Source organism: Lissotriton helveticus, chromosome 7 (assembly GCF_964261635.1).
Source record: "Lissotriton helveticus chromosome 7, aLisHel1.1, whole genome shotgun sequence".
Classification (NCBI taxonomy): domain Eukaryota; kingdom Metazoa; phylum Chordata; class Amphibia; order Caudata; family Salamandridae; genus Lissotriton; species Lissotriton helveticus.
In genome coordinates, this window is record NC_136068.1 from 470,638,720 (window position 1) to 470,663,239 (window position 24,520).

The window sequence follows — 24,520 nt, forward strand, 5'->3', positions numbered from 1 at the left end:
AAAGAATGCTTTGTGATTACAGTGAGTATGTACATATGGCTTAATTTTCTGCTGATGGCAACTATATATGTTTTGTACAAACGATTTTGCTATAGGAGGTAGAAAGCAGAGTGCTAGCACAACGGTGTTCTGTGTGTCTGTGCAGAACACACTCACAACGCCAATAGATCAGTCTTTAGTGTGCCAGTGCACCTCCTCTTTATCACATTAAAGCCTGCCCTATTGCGTTTGTCAATACTGGAGAAAAAATGTCAAAAGGAGTACTGACCGATAGAGCGTATATATAGAAGGTACATAATTGAGTTGGCTTTTTAGATGTAATCACAGCACTTCTTGGAAGATGGAATGATGTGACAAGTAGAATGTCATGAAAGAAGAAATACTCCTCGGGGTGGAAGAAAAGCCCACTGTATGTCTCTTTTAGGTATTGGTAACAATAAGTAGTGAGGACAACTGCGAGTTCTAGTTACTTGAGATAACTATAACTGGTGAATTTCAATGGTTTTATTCTTTAAAACGGTTTGTGTTAATCAACATTTTCACCTAATTATTACATCCCTTTAACTCATGATAAAAAATATGTGTGTCTGTGTGTACAATGGCATTCTCAGTGTCAACATGGCCAGCAACCATTGCTGTAATTTTTTGTCAAGAAAATATGCCAAACAAGCCAGCAAAAGAACGTTCGTACAGCAAAACTGTCCTAGCCGCAAAAAGCCACCAGAGGTTCCTAAGTTATTTAGGAAATATCTGAGATATAGATTATTACTAGCCTTTCTCTCTGCAGCTATTCGGTTTGTAACATTTAGTAGGGGTAAATGTGCCACTAACCTGATTACCCAACACCTAGCTGAAAGGGCTAGCTGAATGTGTCACATAGCACAGAACATCATTTATCAACATAAAGCTTCCCATGATTCCCAAGGACTCATAGTTCGAGGAAAAAGGATAATTTAGCAGGTCAAGTGAAAGGTCTCCTACTTCATACTCTGTGCTGAACCTTCCACACATAATAGAGAGAAAGAGACCAAATAAAGACAGGGCGTTCATGGTCAGGATGCTACAGTTTAATTTTATTGAGTTTTATTGAATTTTCTCCATAAGAAATTGTTAATCAAGAAGATGGCTAGGGTATTTGTCAGCCTTATGGTGCCTGAATCTGGACCACGCCGGTACCGTTCAGGCCAGATACATAACCATGGGGCCTATCCCAATGGAACCCTATACTGGTGATGAGGGAGCCTGAGTAGCGCCCGCTGATGTAGCGCAGAAAAGTGTTGCTGTGGAGTGGGAAGAGGTTAAAGCAAGAGCCAGAGGGCTGGCCAAAGCGGAACATGCGGCCCTTGTTGGTCAGAAATATCAGCTCGTTGACGTAGGAGCTGTACTTCCCGGAAACTTGTGTGATGTGTTCTCCATAGCTGAGAGTGACCTCCAGGTAAGAACTTGAGGTGCTGCCGTATACCTGACTCCAAATGTAGCCGAACCGGATTTGGATTCTGGAGACAGAGCAAAGAGAGAACAGAAAACATTACTAGATTATTGTTGCATCATCTCTCTAGAGCCAGCACAGAGTCCATACCTGAACAATTAATGTGTAAGCACGTTTCGTAAATTTAAAAAACATCACTACGTAAGTGGAAAGTGTTTTTTAAGTCACTTTTTACTTGCAGGTACCAAGCATTACTGTGAGTTTTACTCTCCTCATCACAGTCCTTACTAAATATGGTGTATCTGTCTGCAGCCTTCATTTTCGATAAATAAACCATTACAGAATTATATGGAAGAATAACTCTGATTGCCTCCCAGTATGCTGGACTTTCAGCCCTATTATCCAAAGGTGGTAGGGTAGTCTTGTACTGTTCACTCTCCTGCTAGATTCAGAGCGGTCTGTGCCATTGGTTGCTGGTTTAGTTCCCACTCTCTGGTAGCTCCTTCTACCTCATGGACAAGCCCTTGAGCAGCTTCTGGTCCTCTCATAACCCTACTCAGTTTCAGATCTCCTTGTACAACTTCCGGGTGAACGCCAAGCTGTAGATCTTCAGTGTTGGTGTGATTTAAAAGGGCTTCAGTTTCTCTGCATGGGCAGGAGTCTCATGCTGACACACTGGAGAGGAGGGGAGAGAGTGAAATGGTTGAACGGAAGCCCAAGTATAAAGTGCAGAAAGTTAAGACCACAAGGTTCACTCATGTACTCCACAATTATGTCCCGCACCACCATACTTATTGCCGGGCTGGGGCTGGCCTGAGCAGCAGGTGTGGACTCTAGGCTTTTCCATCCGGGCTCTACTTCAAGGCTGTTCACTTTCATCCATCTTGAAGGGTTGCCTTCAGTCAGGTGTGATCAGGGATGGCCTCACCTATAGTCACATAGGTGTGCCTCAGTTATTTAACGTTCATGTTGTTATGCTGCTAATGTCCTAGATTTGTTGTTTACTGTACAGTGTTCATTTATGCTTGGTATCTATCTATTTCATGCCTGAGTTTAGTAAGATATAATAAGACGAGTGTATGAATATACCGCTCTTGCCTGGTTAATCCAATATGCTCATCATTACAAGTTGGCTGGATTTAGGTTTGAAGCTACTGTGAGCCCAGATAACGGATTCTGGACAGTTTCCCCAAACCCAAGTGCATCTCTCATGAACTTTTGTCCTTGTAATGGGGAGGAACAACATAGGCAGAGAATAACTGCATTATTTTCCGCTAGTTTACCCTGATCCCCAGGATGAACTTGCTTTTGTTTACCCCCTGCTCTGATCCTGTGGAAAATGTAGGGAAGGAAGCTTGGCTTGGGGTCTAGGAGGGGCCAGTGGCCTGGCTGTCAGCAGGAGTTTTATTTGGTCCCTCGTGTGCTATAGGGGGTGGAAGGGGCCTGGCTGGGATTCTGCTTGCGACCCCTGCCTCTCTTGAGTCACGGATTTACCAACTGCAGATCCGCACCCCGTAAAAACGGCTCTGGTGGTTTCAGATCCAGTGCTTTGGAGTGGTTTTCCCATTCTCTTCCACCGCCCCTCAGGGATATCACTCCGCCATACTCGTATAGAGAGCCAATAGAGTTTATTGTTTTTCAGCAAACATGTCCAATTGTGCAAATTAAACCGCTACACCTTGTCTAAGTGACTCAAGAGTTTCAGCTTCAGGCTGCTTTCAGACCAAAGAATAGCTCATTTGGAACATCCACTCAAAGTTGATGTAAGGACTGTCATTTTGTTTTCCCGGGAACATGCACTTGTAATCTGGTCCTCTCCATACTTATTCTCACTACTGTGGACAGAGCACATTTTTGTAGTTGCTCTGGTTTGTTCTGGAGCAGAAGAAGAACTTTCTGGTTCACGTGGATGTGAGAATGCAGACACAAACCTTCAAGATAGAATTGAAAACACTGAAGACACACAATCCCCTCCCACGCTCCCATCTCTCCAAAAGTCTCCAAACTATCTAATGGGGTATTCGGCAAAGCACTACCAAATGAATGCCTTTAGAGGGGTAAAACCAGCAACAGGATTTCTGGTAATCATTCCAAAGGTGGCACTTCCATTGATTCGAGGACAAGAAATCCACCCAAGGTTTACACATGGATTTCATGGAGGCCTGGGGCGGAACAGGAACACATCTATCAAGATTTAGAAATCTAATCTATTCTCTGTCAATTATCCTAGACTGCAACCCCTTTTAGCCGGGACCAAGAAACTGGGCACCTCATGATCCCGCAAAACAGACCACCATTTACTTTGTGTACAAGGGAAAAGAAGGGAAGAAATCGTTTCACTTTCCTAACATCTGCATCAACGAAGGAAAGTATAGCTTCAAGGTTCCCAAAGGAAAAACCTTCTACCATATGTTTTTGGTAATTGATTGATGAGTCCTAGGTCAGCAGACTAAATTGTAAAAAAAAATCATGCAACAAAATCTTTAAGGTTGAAAGTTAGCTGGAGATTGCTCCATTGTGTACTTTTGGTAGTGGGAGAGTGGTTTAAAAACATAGCTCTTACCCAAGGATGTAACTGGTGCTCTCGCGGATACGCAGGCCTGTGATTGGCCCATTCAAGTGCTCACCAGAGGTAGTGAATGGAACACCAGCTCCCCCTCCGAACTCTCCGCTGTGTGAAGACTGGCGAGTCTTGACTGAAAGACAAAACAGGATACAAGGAGTCAACCAGGATTAGCTGAATTACCACCTAAAAGTTTGCTGCTACAGAAGCTGAGGTAAAGGGAAGCCCTGCAACAATCCAGAGATGGGGAAAACATGCAAAAACCTAGAGTAAGTGAACCCTGCAACAACCTAGAGACAGGAAAGCCATGTAAGAACCTAGAGAAAGAAGCCCTGCAACAACATGGAGAGAGGGAACCCTACCAGGGAAGCCCTTGAAGAACAGAGGGAGAGGGAAGCCCTGCAACAACCTACAGAGCGGAAACCCTGTAAGAGCCTAAACAGAGAGGACCCCTGCGAAGTAGGCACTCCAAGAACCTAACGAGAGGACAGCCCTACAGAAAATTATAGAAAGGAGGTGCTGCTGGGTCCTGCATGAAGGTATGCAATGTAAAATCCTAGAGGGAGGAAAGGGGAAAAAAACGAAAGAGTAAAGTGGTAAGAGCAAGATAAATAAACATTGTTGTGGAAATAATAGTAAAACAGAACAAAAGAGAAAAATCAAGTGAGGGGCAAAGAGAAAAAGACAACAAAAGTCACTGGTATATGCTGGTTACTCATTGTTAGACCTGGTACCATTGGTGTGAGTCTCCCTTCTATTTTTTGCTGTTGTCTCCTTACTTTTGATATGTTCTGCTGGTTTTAGATACTTTTGGCGCTGTGCCTCTGCTATTCAGTGCCACAGTGTAAGTGCTCCCTATATTAAATTGATGGAATGGATTAGTGACTCCATAATTTGCTTATTTGGTTTACTTGTCAGACCTAGTACAGTGCGCCATGTGTGCCCATGGCCTGTAGATCAAATGCTGCTAATGGGCTTGCACCACTGATTGTGCCACCCACAGAAGCCGTTTGTAAAGTGAGCCTCAGGCCTGCCATTGCAGAGCCTGTGTGCAGTCTAGTACTGCCATGTCGACTTGGTAAATGCACCCACTTACCAGTCCCTAAACCTTCCCTTTTCATTCATGTTAGCCACCCTTAAGGTAGGCCCTAGGGCAGGGTGCATTGTATGTGAAATGTATGACATGCCCTGATGTGTGTGGCATGTCCTGATAGTGAATTACAGCCTATTTCTTTTTTCACTATTGCAAGGCTACCTGTCCCATTAGGCCTGAATGGGCAGTGTGATTATAACATCTCATAATCCTGACTGACCCAGGGAACATGGTGTAAAAACTAATTTAGTATGCAGCCTGCCTCTGATAGGTTGTGTATTGCATGTCTGATTTGTGACTGACAGGGCCTGGGGTCGCTCCAGGAGGCAGGGTGAGTCAGCACTAGGCTGGATAGACCTATCTGCATTGGGAGTGGTGAGAGGAGTAGCACCTGGGCCTGAATAGGGCTGTGCCTGCCTTCCACAATGCTGGCTCCACCTCCTGTGGTGCGTCTGATGACCCTGGCCCACACTGACAAAGGAAGAAGTTGTGCACTGGCAGAATGCACCCAGAACTGGTTTGGACTAGGTACAGACACTCTCTGCCTTCAGAGACAAATGATTTGTGTGTATAAAAAGGGGGACCTAGACCCCAGAACTTTAGATCACTTATGGTCATCAAGACAGACCTTTTGCCAAGGAGAAGAACCAGAGAATCTGCAGGAGCTTTGACTTCCCCTGTACCAGTGTGTTGCTTTCTGGGGTTGGCCGCCTGCAGTGGTTTCTTTATTGCCAAGGAAAGGAGAAAGACTTTTATTTGCAACTTTCATCATCTTGAAGAAGAATCTCCAAGAATATGAACTGTACTTGCCTCCTGCTAAATTCTCAGGGATACAAGACTTCACCACCGGCTCCCCCTGAATTTCCTTGCTGGGAATTCTGTCTGCAGAAGCCTGCGTGTTGTTGGGAGCTGGAAGCGTGACTCAATGAGAAGAAGCGTGTCGCATCTGCAGCTGTCGCCGTCGCATCATCGGAGAAGTGTGTCGCTACCGCAAGGGTCGCCGTTGCATCACCGGAGAAGCGTGTCGCAGGGTCTGTCGTGGCTCCCAAGTTACAGAGTCGCCGCACGGCCGTTGGGCGTGCATGCATCGCCGTCAAGTCCTCGCATTGCATCAAGGGCGCCATCTTCTCACATCACACCAGATCGTCACATCGCATCAAGGCGCCATCTTGTCGCATCGCAACTGGGCCGCACCACAAGATCGTCACATCACCTCCTCTCTGTTAAGGAACAGACGCAACGCCTACTTTGCGCAAGCACTGAGGAACAGATGCATCGCCTCCCCCAAAGCAAGGATCAGACGTATCGTTCTCCCTGCGAATCTTTTGTTTATCTTGCGTGATGCATCCAAAAGTACTTTGTGAGAAACGTTATGCATTTACGATCTAAAGTGAACTAAGTTATTTCTACCATCTTAAAATATTTTCTTAATACTGAATTGTGGATTTTTGTCGTTTGGGTCTTGTGTTAAGTCTATATAAAGAATACTTATTTTTATAACCCTGTGTGGTGTCCATCTGTAATGTTTTCACTGTATTACTGTATGTGTTCACAAATGCTTTACACACTGCCTCTGAGATAAGCCTTCCTGCATGTGCCAAGCTACCACAGGGTTGAGCAGGGGTCATTTTAGGAGTGTAGCCCCTTTACTCTGACTAGAAGCAAGGGTATCTGTGTTAATAAAGGCACAAACCATTACCAACTAGAGATCCCCAGTTCTAACACTCATTTTATTCATACACACCCTGGCACCAGGAGGGCATCACTGGCATTTGGTGGCCATCACTAGCATCTTATGGGCCCCTCGACATGTGAATTTGCTACATGGGAATGTGAATCACACTCTATCCAAGGGGGTGCAGTAATGCATGTGAATAATCAATGAAAATGCAAGATAATATTTGAAACAAAATTAATGGGTTTGTTTGCAATAAAAATCTGGTTTACGTGGCAAAATGTTAGATTACAAATCTAAACCCTTTTCTGTAGGATTTGAGTTCTGATCAACCCAAAACAAAGCTGGTATTTGAGAAACGAATGTGCTCTCGTTCAGAAGATGACAAGCTGATATGTGGAGACAAACATATTGTAGGTCCATATTATATTTGAAAGTGGCATTTAATGAGTATTTTTTGGTGACCTGGAGGTGACATCGTGCTGCAACTGTTATTTGAAGGTTCATGTGGTTGTATTTCAACCTATCTATTAATAATATGTTGTATCGCCTTATTTACAGTTCTGCTATCGGAAGCAAGTGCTTGTAAAATTGCCTTAACATATGGATATGGCTGCTGTCTGGGGCAATATGGGAGCACTAGCTTCTGAATCTATGAGGCTAGTCTAAATTGAGGAACAGCTCTGCTGGCCACTTAGTATGAGATCTGTGTACGTTTTCATTTCCCTAGTCTGAACACTCCATGTAAATAGCAATAATATATGGCTAAAATACAATATGGCAGGAGCAAGATGGGGATATATAAGAAGATGGAAAGAAGAAGTGAAGAAGGATGCTACATATACCCTGAAGAATGTCAGGAGGCCAATATTTATGGATTAATGTGCCCAGTGCTGTGCATTATAAGGATATTGCATGTCACCAAGGAGTTTGTTTATAAGGTTATGGAACTCCAAGGTGACTTTCAATATCCTTAAAATGTATGGCAGAGGTTATTTTATTTCTTATAATACATGGTCACTCCGTCACCTTTCTTATAAACCACTTAAATCCTTAGAGTCTAGCACTTTAATATGAATGAGATAGTATAGTTGCAGACTTGAAGAATAAAAGCTGAATTTAGCGTCAAATTAAACACATTAAAAAGCAGTGAGAAGCATTTTGCAAAAAAGATATTAATACAGTTTATTGTTAATCAGATTTTTAAAATGATGGGACTCCCAATGTGCAGTTCTGTTATTACTGTAATGGCCCTCATTGTGCAAAAACTAAATATGTTCCATTAAATATCTCCTTTTTGCTCATCGCTGTTACTTGTATGAAAAATGGATCCGATGAAAGAAAAGCCAGTTTCATGTTTGCTGTTTTGTGTAAACTGCAGCTGCAAGATCCTCAACATCTTACCTTTCAGTTTGGCTGCTAGCTCTGTCAGCAGGCAAACACAAATTATCAACTTTAATAACTTTAGATTACAGTTGAACAGCTCTATCATTTCTTTATTGCAGGTGGCTAGACACCTGAAGTCACCTATAATAATGAAATCAGATATGGACAGGAGTGGCATGCTCTCATATTTTATAAATTGTATACCCAGTGTATGTGAACTGTTCATAAAATCTATGCACGATTTAGGGAAATTGAAATCTCTGAGGATGGGCAGTTTAATTAGGCACACCATAAAAGTATTGTATTCGAATGTTTCATGCATGCTTCTTTAGAACTGGGTATACAACCCCTGCCTTTTAGTCAAGATAATTGAAAATTGTGCTTTAAATGCACAATTTGGCCCATGGTTTCAGGCTTTTCTTGAGAGGAAGACTTCCCAACCCTCCTGTATAAGATGAGCATCACGCAGCAGCCTTGGATTTTATTATTAGTACTTCCTACGAGTCCTTTTAAAACTGCCTGGAAATGGTGTAGCTTTTTGGCCACATTCTTCCCTGCATTTCCATGTTACCACTCCTGCTCGTACCTGCTGGGCCAAAGCAGCCCTCAAACTCACTTACGTGCTGTTCTGTGCCATATTAGCATTTGGGGATAACCAGGCCTGGAAAAATCATAACAATGTTGCCAGACCTGCAGGTTTAGTGATTTGAATATTGCACATTGTCTGCTTTACCTGAATAGTATGGGTATTTATTAGTTTTATCAGTTTTTAACTTGAATATTGTATATTGTTTTCTTTTTCTGTATGCTTTTATGAATCAAATTGCCATATCGAATCAAGCTTATTTAGAATTTCGGCTTGAATATTCCACGTGACTTAACTGTAATGCTTTTGGCCCATAAACTGGTCTCAAATTCTGTAATTCTATGTACACATTTTATTTCACTGAATTGCCTTTTTCTTCATTATCACATATGAACACCTTCAAATATGTGAACTTAGCTGGTCTGCTGTAAAAATATATTTTGTTGGATTTAATAGACTAAACATTGCTTCACGTATAGCAAGAATCTAGCCCACATGTAGGGTACACATGACCCCTGACTTGCCGCTAAGTTCACTAATAGCATTGTCATCAGGGTGGGGGCCAGAATGTTTCACAGTTCATGTTTAATAACTCTCACTTCTATTATATTACTTAAGCATGTTGTTGTAGTGCACTGCCCTATAAAGACTGCACATTTTCTATTAAAATTGTTACAAAGTTTCCAACTGACATGCAGTATTATCACCAGCAATAATGAGTCGAAAATTAGGTTTCCGCAAACATTTATCTTTTGCAGATCACCAAATAAAGTGTTCTGATTTCTTTTGATCCTATTAAAACCTTTGTTCCCATCATACTTGAGAATTACCAAAAAAGTGCTTTCCTAACTCCTATTTTTTCGAAATATTTGTACATTTCCTACACAAGCTATTTAAAAGCTGTTAGAAAAAAAACTGACCTCCTATAGCCTTTCATTTCAAACTGTCTTTTCTTCCCGTCTTGTCAGACAGTTCACTTTGCAAAATCCTCTAACTTTGCAGTCAGAGAAAGAAAAGTGAATACCAAATTTCCAGTATAAAATAAGCAGCAATTTGTAAGCAGACATAAGCGACATTTGACCTCTGTCTTTTAATGCAAAGCAAATGTCACAAGATAAAAACAAGATTTAAAGGCAATTTTATTGTTTCGTCACTTTCTGAATGAACAGAACAACCACCTGTTCTTTGCAAGCTCCACCTCTCTTTAAAGAATGGATAAGTAGGCCCTAAAGTAGCTCTCCCTGATAAAATCTGACTGCCACAACAAGTGAGTGAGCAAGTAGATTTTTTGAGGCCTAATAACTATACATCCAGATGGCTTCTTCCACCGCTCTGTTCCCCCTTTTTTGTTCCCTACTTTTCTCTGTGTCTTGTCCATTATTCCAACTCCCCTACACTTGAGTAGAGCTAGAGGTGTGAATCAAACAAGCGGCACCCTATGACTTCACATAAAAATACTTGTTAATTCATGTTATGCATTAGCCTACTTGGGTTCAATGAGCATGAAGAAAGATGTCTTTTTTTCAAACACAAGGCCATCATTACTGGTGGACACTTAATTTCAGTGACACAGGCAATATGAGAAATACAAGGTCTGCAGGAACACAGTGAATCTGTTTACTTTACCCAGAGATTGTGCTACTTAAACCAGAAGGAATTTCAAAGTGTAAGTCTAGGCAAAATGAGGATTTACTGTTGGACAGGAACCTAAAATTGCTGATTCCCTGGTAATTCCTCATTTCTCAGGGGAACTGCAGGAGTCAACCTGTAATTTATAGTAACTCCGCCTCCCACCTGCATTACTGGTACCCCGTTAACAGGTTTCCTGTGGGCAGACTTAACAGGCACAAATCTGGGGTCCTTGTAATGAGGCCCTTGAATGGCTATTGAAACAATATGTTAGATAAGAACAGGGCTATACTGGAGGAAAGGGTAACCAAACAAATGCAAGTATGAGGCTGAGCGATGTGTTTTGAAGCTTTCCATTCCAATCCACTGTCATGCTTAGAGACACTGCTAATGGGAAGACACAGGTACTAAGGTTCCAGCACCCCTCCCGCACCATCCCTATTGGTGACAGCCATAATAAATGGGGATGATAAAATTTCTGTGAATTATGGAAACTAGTCATGGGTATGACTTCATACCTGTGAAATATGGAATTTGAAAATATAACTTTTGGGTGATACAAGTAGACAGACTTTCCATACAACCCAAAAAAGAGCATCCCCAGAAAATCAGAGTAGGACTCCTAACACCATTAGTTGACCGAAATTTCTGATGCGGGTGACTGAAGAGAGTTTGTCACCTCTATTAGAATAATGGAAATCAAATGTAAATGTGGGCGAAGCTGATAGATGTCCAAAATTAAAAGGCACAATCTGAGCAACCATGTTGTGTTTGCAACAGCACGTACGTATACAGCTTGGCAGTTGCCATGGCGGTGTGACAGTAGGTGCGACAGGAGGACTGCACCTGAGGTGCCGTCCACATTCGGTTCTCTCTTCCTGCCTCCTCTATGGAGACAGCGTTGTGCTGATTTCATCTGAAAAGGCCTTCTTCAGTATGGTCAAGTCAATCTCACTAGCCATTTGTTACATGATTGACAGCAATAACTGCCTCCCAGTCTGCTTTCAATGTTACTTGCTCTCCCTATTGTGTCTTTATTTTTACACAACTCCAAGCTGGCATTGGTGTTTTTGGCTACCTCATGTACAATTCTTCAAAAAAGGACTAAAAGACGTAGAGAAAAATTGGGCATTGGGTCAACCCACTTCAACCACTGTTTAACCAGTTGTTTCATGGTTTGCCAGTTTTCGCATGGCCTGCACATAAATGTACAGGACTTTGCATCTTGACGCCAAATTGGCTCACTTGAATTTCTGTGATGCTTGTTCAATTGTGAGTGTTTTAATTAGTAATTTTTGGCTATATCACCATGTACTAAAATGCCTGGGGTTTGGAAATCTGGTGACATCCAAACTTTAACCTACATAATTGTGTATATGTTTTTGCTTTCTGTCCTTCAATTGTTTTATATTTAATAAATGTATTGCTTCTCCGTTGGGATGAATACCATCACAGGGCCTACTGTGGTTCTGTGTACCATTGTTCATATACCCTTCCTGGAGGAACCAATGTTACTTATAATGCTATGCACATAAACGAATGGCATTGCATGGATGGCTACATTGTCCCATTTCTATTCCCATTAGCTTTTAATGTATTTTTTGTTAAGTCTGTGCTTGCTGTTTGGATGCTTTAGACTCTTATAAAAACTATTCACTAATTACTCTTATTCGTTCATTTGTTTTACTTTTGTTGACATGATAATGTGCAACTGGAAGTAAGTAATGTAATGTTTTTCTATGACTAACTTTTAAGTTCACACTTGCGACGCCGACTGAGGGGCTGATTACGATGGCAGACAGACATGAGTCCGTCGGCCATGGTGGTGGAGACCTGGACAGTCCGCAATACCTGCGGTAGTTCCACACACCAAATCAGGATGCGACCGCCACGGTGGCGGTCGCATCCTGCACCTTTAACATTGCAGCGGGTGCTGCTGACAGCAGCTCTGCTGCGGTGTCAAAAAAGGCATGTTGTACATTTCACTGCACTACGTGGCAGGCACCACGCGGTGCCTGCCACTTGGTGCAATGAAATTTCGGGGGTACCATGGTTACCCCCTCAGTGCACCAATACCTCCCCACCAACATTGGAGGCCTGCAATGGACCCCCGACACCAATCTCCACCACCCTTTCAGCTGCGGTTTACCCGCTGCGGAAAGGCTGGCGGAGGAGCGCATTGTAATTTGGAGGATGGTGCCTGCCAGGCACCGCCTCCATTTTACAAACGCAGACCTCTCCGCCAAGCAATAGGAACGTTTGCCTGTGGCGGTTCCCAGGAGGACGTTCTTTGCGTCCACCACAGTCATGGCCTGGATCCCACTGCCATCGTAATCTGGTGGTGGGAAATCCGCAGTCCACAGTGGGAAGGACCGCCACCGCCGGACCGGCAGTGATGGTCCTTCCACCATCGTAATCAGCCCCATAATCTTTTAACTTCTTTTCATAAGACTTTTGGAGGGTGCAACGTAACGCTGCTAATGCAGTGTGATCAAGGAAGGGACCCAGCTCGCAGCTTTCCCATTGCTGTACCCTCACTGCTGCTTTGTTATGGGATTTTCCTTCTATGAAAGCTGCGGCAATGCACACAATGCTGCCCAACTATTACAAAACACTTAGGGCCTCATTACGAGTTTGGTGGTGCAGGAGCGGAACAGCCCCGCTCCCTTCACCTCCAAACCTGTGGTTGAACTGCTTGCTAGAATAGGAGTTTTCTCCTGTCTGGCGGGCGATCCTGTCTGGTGTTCCCACAGGGCTCCCTATGAAATAGGCACCCCTATGGGAACATTAAAATCAGTACTTGCACGGCATGGACTACTGCAGTCCATGTCGTGCAGGTACTGGGGTGCATGCACACAGTGGGGCACAACATGTGCCCCCTGCATGCAGCTTATTGCCCCTTTGTTTCCTCTCATCCGTGGTTTTCATGGCAGGCTCACTGCCATGAAACTGTGGTGGAAAGGAAACTTAATATGCTTGGCAGGACCGCGGATGCCCGCCAAGCATATTGCAGCCCCAAGACCGCTGCAGCACCACCAGGGGTCCCTGATCCCTGGCTGTTGCTGTGGTCCCAGCGGCCCAAACTGCCTGGTTTTATTAGGGCGGTCAGAAGACCTCCATCGCCACACCCATTTCTTTATAATTGCTGATAGGTTTGTGCACTTCATTGACCATAAAATGGAGATTGATGTAAAAATAAACCAGGAAAGAGGATGGCAAAAAAGGTGAGCAGCCTTGTTAGAGTACCTAGCTGCACATGTACCTCTAGAGCCACAGCAGAGTCCGAAAAAGTGACCCCAACTCTAAAATTGTTTACCACTAACTAGCTCAAAAACTATAAACGATAATAACTAGATAACCAGTAGCTAGCTTACTGCTGGCCCTTTAATGGAATAGTTTTTTAAGTACTTACTGGTGATAGATAAACTGGCCTATTGGGCAAGTAATGTTATTGACTTGTGTCACTGCCCTTTTCTAAACCTGGGGCCATTGAGTAACAGGCTAAATGCCAGTGTTAAGCATTGCATGAAAAATTGGAACTCCACTAATCTGGCACCCTATACTGCTCTTTGCCCCACAATGTTGGCTCTGTGATGTGTGTGACAGTGTCAGGGATCCTGGGCTGCCTGTCAAGTAAACGATTACTTTGTCAAAAATATTGCACTTATGTGCACATTTGTTGAATGTATGTTAATATCTCCAGTTTTAGCTTTTTATTATTGTATTTTAACGTATTTTATGTACACTATTATGGCCTCAGATACCGAAAAAAAAATATTTCTGAGTTTCACTAAACCCCTGCCCTCCAACGAATAGAACAGTGTAAGAGGAAACTTGTATACTTACTCTCAGAAGATAGCACTGGAGATGTGAGCAGGGCGAAGGCCACGAGCGCGTACATTCTGTGGAGACAAGAAGGACCCAAAGTTAGGCCTAGGACAGTTCCACAGCACAGTGTGCCAGGAACCTGCCTAGGGTGCCATTATAACATGAGTACAACATTACCCTTAAAAGCATCCACTGGGCACCAGCTTGGAGTGAAGCAGAGGAAGTGTCTCCCTTCAGGAGATTGATGCTGGCCACGTATAGGGGATAGGTGATATGTGGGTATTAGGGCCTGGCAGGGCTTGAAGGGGTTGTAGGGTTAGTTGGGTGGAGTTTCCTGGGACTTTCTTACAAGATCCTACACTCTCGTGGGAAGGAAGGTTAAAAGAAGTCTTCTCCCTCCGTCCGATTGTCATTATTTACAGCTGTAGGTTTGTTTTTTAAGTTATTTGGGTCAACTTTGGTTGGATGGTGACTGGAAGTAAATTTTCCAGGATGGGACAAGTTGCAGGCAAGCAGGAGATGAGGAGTCGCTATTTAGATGGTGTTGGATAGTAAGTCAGATGGGTTGGACCGCTCTGGTGAGTTAGATGTATTTTTTTATTTTTTCAGTTTTGTAGAGAGCACACTCGGCCCGAAGACATTGGATCGCTTTACATGAGCATCAGTTACGTTACATAAAGTCATATTCACTTTTTTTTGTAGGTACAGGTAGATTAAGAACCTCATTTTTTTTTTTTGCCTTAGGGCAGCACAGCAGGCCTTGCTGCTGCGCTGCCCTATTGCAAAAGAAAAGGGACGGAATGCACCTCATCTCTTAGATATGGCGCATTTCTGTACTTTTCCCCTGTGCCCGCACACAATGGGCTGATGTGCTCCAAAACAGGCACCTTTGCACCATGGAGCAAGGGTGCTTGCATTGTAGGGATGATTATTTTTGTGCAGGGAGGGAAACCTTTGTGCACAAAAGCAATCACAAGGGGATTTTTCCTCTTTCTATGAGTGCTGCACAATGCACACATAGAAAGAGGAAAAACAAGGAGAATTAAAGATATTTCTCCTTGTTGTGCCTGCCTTACGCCTGGGGAGGCATATGTTTTTGGCGCTGCCTCAGACTATCAATTTCTCGTAAATCTGGGTCAATGTCAAAAAGCCATGGATGTTTCTGGGAACGCCCTTTTCAAGCAGTTTTCTGCATGAAAGGTGCACATATGTATACGTCCTGGAAAAGCCACTTAACATGACTTTACATGGCCTTCTAAATATGCCAGTGGCACATTGTGCGACTGCGGTGGCAGAAGGGCCTCATAAATTAGGCCCATAGTGATTTGCCAGAATCACAAGATGTTGTGCTGATGCCAGGAATCGTACCTGGTTCACCAGTTCTACAGTCGCAGCTCTGGCCCGCTGGCCGTAATGCCACATCCTGTCCCATGGTCTGTCAGCTAGGTTGGAAAGCCATGATAAGTCAGATGTTTCCTGACTAGAGATGAAAGAAGAAGCCAGGGTCAAACGGTTCAGGACTGGGGGAGGTGCAAGTAATGTAATGTAATGTGTATACTTGTAAAGCACACTGTTGCCAGTCGGCGTCCTGGCGCTGTATACCGCTGGGGAACCCATCCTGGCTTTCCCTGTGGGATGGTCCCTGCTGGGAATCCCCAAGGTGGAGCCAGGCATCCCCGGCGTTGATGGGGCCGTTGTGGATATTAGGCAAGCTAATGCCCAGAGTTGCCGGGTGGGACCCCTGGTTAGAGTAGGCACCGAGGCGAGAATTATCGAGTCCGCTGACCCTGTTCCACGACCCTGCCGCGTCGGGAATCGAACCCTGGTCCTGGGCCGATTCTGCTTCCAGGTCTGCCGCCTCTAACCAGTGAGCCACACCACTCCACTGTGGTTTGCATCTGTTGCTCATGGAAGAAAGACTGAAGATGGCGGCTTGATGGTAGGCGTTGTTTATTGGGGCGAGTGTTTGGGGCTCTTCAGGTAGGCTTAAGAGTGAGAGGATGATAGGATCACAATTTTATTGTTGAGCAGGGCCCTTTCTTGCAATTGTATTGAAATGTCCTGTTTGGGAGGCCGACCTGTCCTAAAAAAGTGCTTTTAGCACTTCATATAAGAGTCTTTGGTAAGCGCTGCCTCTCCTAATATTACCCATTTATCAGAGGAGTTGGTGTCAAAATGACACCACACATGTGTTATATTGTACTAGAATGTTATACATGAGGTTGGGTTATGTCATCTATGATGTATTGGGGTTCTATCTCTGAGCTCACTGTCGAGTGTGGTGGTGACAGTTTAACCAGCTGCGTCTGGTAGGGTGGTTCTGGGTTTCTCCTAACATTAAACTTCAATCAAGATAAAATGTGAATCAGACCAATTCATTACAACATTTTGGCGACGAGGATGGGATTTGTGGGGTGTTAGGAGGTAATTGCTTCCGGCTAGGATGCGTTTTAGTACGGTTTCTAAAAGGTAGAAGACTCATTGTCTGATGAGAAGGCAGATAAGTTGTTCATCAATGTTGGTGATTGGGTTAAGGTCAAGTATTGAGTAAAGTTGGGTAAAGTTGATGTAAGGACAGACGTGGAATTTGAAGAGAGTGGCGTTGTATCAGAGGAAGAATGGAAAGTGCAAGTTGGATTTGCAGATGGAGGCTGGAAAAGAGGGAGTGTCGCCTTGGATGATGTCTGCTGATGGTTTTTAAGGAAAATAATGAAAGTTATAGAAGGAAAGTGTCTGATGTGGTTGTAAGAGACAGTGGTTATGGAAGAGGAGGAGATGGGTTGTTGGGTTCTTCTTGTGCTTAGAGACAGGTGGGAAATGAAGAGTGTGGGTGTGAAGAGCACCTGAGTATCTTAGAGATGACATTGTCTTTGTTGGAAATACCTTAATTTTACTTGGGGGATCTTCTAAAGAAGTTTATTCACATGGTCATTTCTTTCTTTTCTTTTCCGTTCTTTTCTGTAGTTTATTCACATGGTCATTTTTTTTCTTTTCTGTTGTTTTCTGTTCTTCATGTTTTTTTGTAAGTATAAGATGGGGAGATATGTTATATTGTACTAGAATGTTATACATGAGGTTGGGTTATGTCATCTATGATGTATTGGGGTTCTATCTCTGAGCTCACTGTCGAGTGTGGTGTGGTGACAGTTTAACCAGCTGCGTCTGGTAGGGTGGTTCTGGGTTTCTCCTAACATTAAACTTCAATCAAGATAAAATGTGAATCAGACCAATTCATTACAATATTTATTGGGGCGAGTGTTTGGGGCTCTTCAGGTAGGCTTAAGAGTGAGAGGATGATAGGATCACACTTTTATTGTTGAGCAGGGCCCTTTCTTGCAATTGTATTGAAATGTCCTGTTTGGGAGGCCGACCTGTCCTAAAAAAGTGCTTTTAGCACTTCATATAAAAGTCTTTGGTAAGCGCTGCCTCTCCTAATATTACCCATTTATCAGAGGAGTTGGTGTCAAAATGACACCACACCTGTAACTTGTTTAATAGTCTCCTTGTTGTTTACAGAGCCTAGTGGTTCAAAACGTCGGAAAGATGTGCTATATAAAGCACAATTTATCACTTATTATTAAGAAAGCGTTTTCAATCTGTGCAACGACCCTGAGATAATTAAACCAGCCATCACTCGTATGCTCTGCTGATACCCATACCCGAAGGAATATGCCACCGACTGAATGGTCACACAGTTTGCGACGGTAAAACTTCCAGAGACCAACCTGACCAGACGCACTAGAATGACCCTGTCAAAGCAGGTTAAGATAGATTGGTGAGTTAATGACAGCTCAGATTAGCATATTGCACTTTATTGATGACGTTTGATTGACATAAACCCAGATAATTAATGGGATTAAGAGAGTGTCGCTAATGAGTTTAGTTACCTCATCAAGCTCAGTTGGTTAATAATCTCTCAGAAAGCTCGGTTAACAGCTGAAACTGCTAACAACAATCCCTCCATACTGAAGTGGATAAACGAGGCGTCCATCTTACCTGGTGCAGGGGGATCTTCACGCTTCTGGTAGAGATGCCAGGGGCGGGTTTGCTTCTGTCTCTCTCTGTTCCTCCATCTCTCCTTTTATCCAGGCTCCCTGCTTTGAAGTCTGCCTGGTTAACAGATGCTTATCAGCAGGTGCCAGACGAGCACCCAGGCACTCTTGTGATGCTCAACGCCACTCCCTGAGTGGACAATGTGGGCTTTCATTAAAAGCGGATACTACCCTGTCCCTGGGGCAGAGCTGGGCATCACCAGCAGGATCTGGGCAGTTTATGGCACGGACAGACACAGGGCACCAGACAAGGCCGCCTGTGCTGGGTTTAAATAAAGAGGTAAATGATGAGACATTAATTGCACAGATGTTTGAAGAGAGGGAGGGAGGCTGGATAAGAACTGATGAAAGCATCGCCGTCTGGCCCACGCCCAGGCTTGCTGCCAGCGGGAGAGGTCTGGGTATAACTTTGTTCTGCGGAACCAGTGGCAGAGCTGGGTTGCCATGGGCCTTAGTGCAAGCAAAGTAACTGGGCTCACTCACTAGGGGGGCATCTCTGTCAGCTCCTCCTGACACTCCTCAACCTTCTTCAACAAAGTCTGCATCTGCCATATCAAAACTCACTACCATTCTCATGCAGACACTATTGTATTTCCACTCCCTGCTCTGCATTTCTGCAAGTCAAAGCACTAACCCTAAAAAACATTACCTAAGCCAATAGGTGGTGGCCCTTGAAAAGGTATGCGCATCAAAAACAAAACATACAGAGAGCCCATACTCACACTGCTGTCCTTACATAGGCACACTCCCCACGCTGCACTCACACAGGGACAACTTTTAACCTGTAGACCATGCAGAAAAATCACCCTCAATCCTGCATGCACACAGGCACACCCCTCAAAGTGCACTCAAAAATATGTTGGCTAGGCAGCACTCACACACGCACACTGCTCACACACAAGTACACCACCCACTAGGGAGGAGCAGAGTGGGGACAGATGTGGCACAGGAGGTACATGTTGAGCATCTGGTCCACTAGTGCAATGCAAAGCAGTTGAGGAAAGCTACAGTGAAGCCTGGATGTCAAATGATGTTATCTAATCTACCATCAGCCACACTTGGAGAAGTGTGGCTCAATGGTTAGAGTGGCAGACCCTGATGCAGAGGTCTGGCCCGGGACCAGGGTTCAATTCCCCGCCTCGGCGGGTCTTGAGCTCAGACCTGATAATTCTCGCCTCGGTGCCTATTCCAATCATGGAGTCCCACTCTGCAACTCTGGGCAATAGCTTGCTTAATCTCCACAACGGCCCCCACAACGCTAAGGATGCCTGGCCTCCAACTTTGGGGTGCCCAGGAGCGGACACTTCACAGGGAAAGCCAGGATGGGTTCCACAGCGGTATTCGTACAAGCGCCTTGAGACCCTTGCGGGTGAGTAGTGCACTATACAAGTATAAATTTACATTTTACACTTGGACCAGCACTACAGACTATGTGCAGCTGATCTTTGTGGACCTGTGCTTGGAAGAGTTTTAGCATCAAAAGAAGCCTCACTTCTCGCGGTGATGATTTTCTTTGTAGTGCAAGCATATGAAGAAAGAAAGAATGGCAGAAACAATCAAACAATGAAATACAAAAGAAGAAATATGCAAACTACATGTGAAGGGCATGTGCTTCACCAATTAAAAAATAAAAAATAATGGTTCACTGGTCTGTCATTCTTGGAAAAGTAAAACATGATAGAGTATGCAGAATGCCGTTTTAAGATGGTGGCATGGTTTTGAAGCTTGCAGAAGTAATGCCTGGCACTGCAAAAGAAAGTTGTGGTCCAACAGCAATAGCAGAGAAGCTGCTAGTACTCTTATTTTTGTTTTCAGATCAGATCTTTATTTCGATACAACTGTATCATTAAAGGTACATTAAAAAAAGAACATATTCATCCAAGGCATTGTCATATGGATGCAACTCTACTAATATAATTTTACAATTCTGTTTGAGGAGGGATAGTGTTAATCAATATTTTTTTCAATAAATGCAGTCATAATAAAAGGGCACGTATCAAAACTAAAATCAATCAATTTACAATAAATTTGCAGTTAAAATTTACAATTATTTAGGCAGTAGACAGGCCCCAACTCTTATTACTCAATGAGCACTAGTCTGCAGTAACAGGTGAGCTGCTGGGGAATAAACTCAAGGAAATACCTCCTGAGGTCAGACTCTTCTGGATGCAGAGAAACACAGAGTGAGCAGGCAAAATATGTTACTCAGGCTACCTTACATTTTAAAGGCCAGCAGCTGTTTACTCGGCAGAGCCAAACATTGTCGAGAAAGCCAATGGCTGAAGAAGGCCGACGCACTGTCCAACTGAATGTCTGCTGTTGTGAAGGGCTGAACCAACATGTGAATGACACTCTGATGAATAGCTGAATTGGGCTTATCCATAGACCATTTTCTCTAAGCAAGATTAGGTATTACTTTTGAGAAAACATGAGGTTGCTAATACAATTAATGCAGACCTTTGGTCAGACCTAAAGCACACAGAATTAGATGGAGCACAGAGGGCAGCTGCACAGCAGGGCCTTGGCTCACACGCTTAAGACATATAGCATAAGTCAAGAGCATCAGTCTTACCTGAATGACCTGAAACAAGTGTGGTAATGCAAGACCAGTGGACATTTCCTTCAAAGACATGGAGCAAGCGTGGTACTGCAGTGCCAGGCAGACCAAGCTCCCTTCAAAGCTATGCAAAAAAAATGTTCTGCTGCAAGGTCAGTCAGTGCAAGCTTTCTTCAAGGACATAGGACAAGTGTGGTGGCACAAGCATCATTCAAAGACATGGAACAAATGTGGCACTGGCAAGTACCATTTAATGTCTCCCTTAGGTACAACGAATAAGTATTTCAGATTTGGTACAAGTGTAAGGAACAGCACTGGGGTTAATGAGGGCAAGCTTCACTCACATACATAGCAAGATTTCCACACGCAAAACAGGTGCATCACCAGGCAGGGGTACACCATTTCCGCAAGCCTACAGAACACACGCCGATCCGACCAGAAACAATGCAAGCTTCCCTTGCATGCACAGAACATCGACAGCATCCGTAGCAGCAATCCACGCCTGTGTGTAAACAGACACTAACACAATGCGCAGCACTTGCCAGCAGTGTAAGTACCTCTCACACAGCACCAGCACAAGATGGCCAGCAGCAGTGCCAGCTAGGGTAACCTCACAAAAAAACATTTATCACACTGGTAGCAGCATCTAAGCTTATTTCAGGCACAGAATACCAAGAGTAAAGCATAGAGGTGGGTGAGCCACTGAAGGATAAAGCCAGGTGTCAGGCTCTGGTTCAGCTTGAGGTCCTTTTGAGCCCTTGAGCCCAATGCGAGCTGAGCTTTCATGTGACTCTGCCTGCTACTGACAGTCTAACCTCATGCTCAAAGAATGAAAGACAAAGCATTCAAATTTGATGTCAAACAGGAGATAGAAGGGGATAACAATATAGTGGCTGGATTACACAGTGTTCAACCAAAAAACCTGCAATCGATCCCGGTTTAGCCACTTGCCCAAACTGTGTGATCCTAGGCAATTATTTTCTTTTATCATGCCTCCTAATTTTTCATAAATGCATATGAGAAAAATGTAATTATGTGAGGATGCATGCTGTACACACATCTTTCTTTTGTCTTAGTGTACAATAATGTAGCTCCATGTAAAATAAAAATATAGCCCGCATATAGGATGTACAAAACAACTAACTTGCCTGTTAGTTCACTAAAGGTATTGTCGTCGGATGAGGGATGGGTACTTGAATGTTTAAAAGTTCATGTTTGAAAACTCACTTTTAACAAATGCTTCTCAATGCAGTGATATAACATGTGTTGAGACAGAATATAGAGTTGGAAACGACGACTGACGCAAATATCGAGTTGGAAATATCTTGATTCAGAAAGATCGACAGAAAGAATATCGTGGTCAAGAATATCGAATTTAAGGTAGGAAATATCGTTATAAAAATATAGAAGTCATTAGTATTGTTTACAAAAATTTGGTTGTTTAAAATATCGATTTCTTTATTATTGTTATGTATATTAGTTTATATTTTAAATGTATGTGTTGTATTTTTTTTGTATATGTGTTAAATTTTTAGTAGTTATCAATTTTATTTTAATTAAATTTTGCTTTTATTTATTCCGTAGCAGGTTGTGGGTTTATTAGGGAATATTTAATTTAATAATTTAATTATAATAAAATAATACATTTTTATTTATTCAATTTAGATTTTATAGTGTTAATATTTTATTTGTAATTAATTATTAATTGGCTGTTAATTAATAATAATAAATTGGTTGTTAATTTATATTAATTAATTGAAAATGAATTATGGAAATTGTGTAATTATTTTTTGGTGTGTGGTTTATAGGAGTAAAGGATGGGAAGTAAATTATGTTTGATTATTTAATAATTAGTTCTTAATTAATATTAATTAATTGATTGAAAATTAATTATGGAAATTGTGCAATTAATTTTAGGTGCGGGTAGTGGGCTTTATAGGGGTAAAGTGTGGGAAGTAATTTATGTTTAATTAATTAATAACTACTTGTTAATTTATAAGAACCAATTAAGTGATGAGTAATTCTGGTAATTCTGTGATTTTTTTAGGTGTGGGGTTTATGGAGTAAAGGGAGGGAAGGGTGGGAAGTAATTTATTTCTAATTAACTAATAATCAGTTTTTAATTAAATATGACATTCACATAATTCATTTTAGGTGTGTGTAATGGGGCTTATAGGGGTAAAGTTGTGGGAAGTAATTAATGTTTAATTAATTATTAATTGGTTGATCATTAATGGTAATGAATTAATTGATATTTAATTAGGGTAGTTTATATTTTTCTTGTGTGTGTTTTACTTTTTTAGGGGTAAAGCGAGGGGAGTAAATTAATTTTATTTACTTTATAATTAGTTTTTATATATATATATTTTTAATTGCAAATACGTTTGAATTGTGTAATGAATTCTGTTACAGTTTAATTTTACTAGTGGTTTGTGGGGATTATAGGGGTAAAAAGTGGGAAGTTCATTAATTTTGAATGAGTTTTATTTTGTTTTTAATTAATAATATTTCTTGAATTGGTAATTAATTATGTTAATTAGGTAAGTACATTTGTTAATACAATTTAGATGTGGGTTGTGAATTGTGTGATGTTATAGGGTAGGAAATAAAAAAAAATCTATGTAATAATGTTTTTGATAATAAATAATTTTTAATAAAACATATTTATGTGTGTGAAAATAATTTTTTATTTTATTTAATATAATATTTGTAGTTATTTGTCATGTGCATTTAGGTTATAATATGTTTTTCTGAAATTTTTTAACATTAAATATATTTGTATTTTAATTTTCAATATATATATATGTTTTTATTTATTTAGTTTTTCAAAAGTTTTTGTTGTTAATATTTTGTTTGTTTTTACTTTGAATTGATTGAAGTGAGAATATTAATTATTACCCCTCTGCAATCTAACATTTACTCTACAGCCTCTGGAAGCAGAGAGCTGCAACCGGTCTTCTTCGTTAGAGGACCTGAGGTGAGGAAAATGGATCAATAATAACAGGAAAAAGCGATTAAGAAGTCTGCAGTTCCTGCCTATGGAGAAAGGTGCCTCAGTGGATGGTTAGGCCGGGAATAGGCCCTCAAGATATACATTACGGACAAGGAATATGGGGTGGTAAGGTGGGACAGGTACGTCTTCCCCTCTGTGACCCCTCTGAGTGTTGCACAGGATGTGAAAGAAGTAAGCAAAGGAAAGCCGGGTCATCATGGTAGAGGTGTTGGGGGGGCGACCAGTGCTCTGCAGAATAGGAAAACTGGTAAATCCCCATTTAAAAACACAGGGGAGAAAGGTAAAAAGCTAACATCTCAACCGATTAAAATTACACCTTCCTTAAATCCTTTTTCTGCGTTTTGCTTAGCTTGCAGAGAGGGGAGAGTCCTGAAGAAGTCATCTTAGCCAAGAGGGTTAGAATGGAGGCACCTAATATCGGTATGAATGCTATTGAGAACAGTTTGACCAGAGTTCCCTCTCTAACACCAAGGAATGTAGGAAAAATGAGTCCTGGAAGAGTCCTAATGAACACTGTTTCTGTCCATATTAGCAATATGTTTGAAGTTTTGGCAGTAACAGAACCACCGGAGGAGGCAGAAGATCTCCATATAAGGAGCGACAAATATAATGAAAGCAGGGAGAGTGTTAGATGGAGGGGGCCAAGTAACCAGAGCACGTGTAGAGGCACGTTTCCAAGAACAATGGGTCTATACCCCTTGGGAGCAGA

General features: G+C 42.4%; 1 protein-coding gene across 1 annotated transcript; it reads right to left on the reverse strand.

Moving 5' to 3' along the window:
- Positions 1-1,052: 1,052 nt before the first annotated feature.
- Positions 1,053-14,290, reverse strand: LOC144766821 (zymogen granule membrane protein 16-like). Its single transcript, XM_078650547.1, has 3 exons — positions 14,208-14,290; positions 3,993-4,125; positions 1,053-1,496 (listed from the first exon to the last, which is right to left on the reverse strand). Exons 1-3 carry the CDS (start codon positions 14,260-14,262, stop codon positions 1,145-1,147), a joined length of 540 nt encoding a protein of 179 aa, XP_078506673.1. The 5' UTR covers positions 14,263-14,290; the 3' UTR covers positions 1,053-1,144.
- Between the last annotated feature and the right edge of the window lie 10,230 nt (positions 14,291-24,520).

Coding starts and splice junctions, on each gene's coding strand:
- LOC144766821 (XM_078650547.1), bottom strand. CDS start 14,262: ATGTACGCGCTCGTGGCCTTCGCCCTGCTCACATCTCCAGTGCTATCT. Junction 4,126..14,207: donor TCCAGTGCTATCTTCTGAGA/GTAAGTATACAA, acceptor TTTGTCTTTCAG/TCAAGACTCGCCAGTCTTCA. Junction 1,497..3,992: donor AGCACCAGTTACATCCTTGG/GTAAGAGCTATG, acceptor CTCTGTCTCCAG/AATCCAAATCCGGTTCGGCT.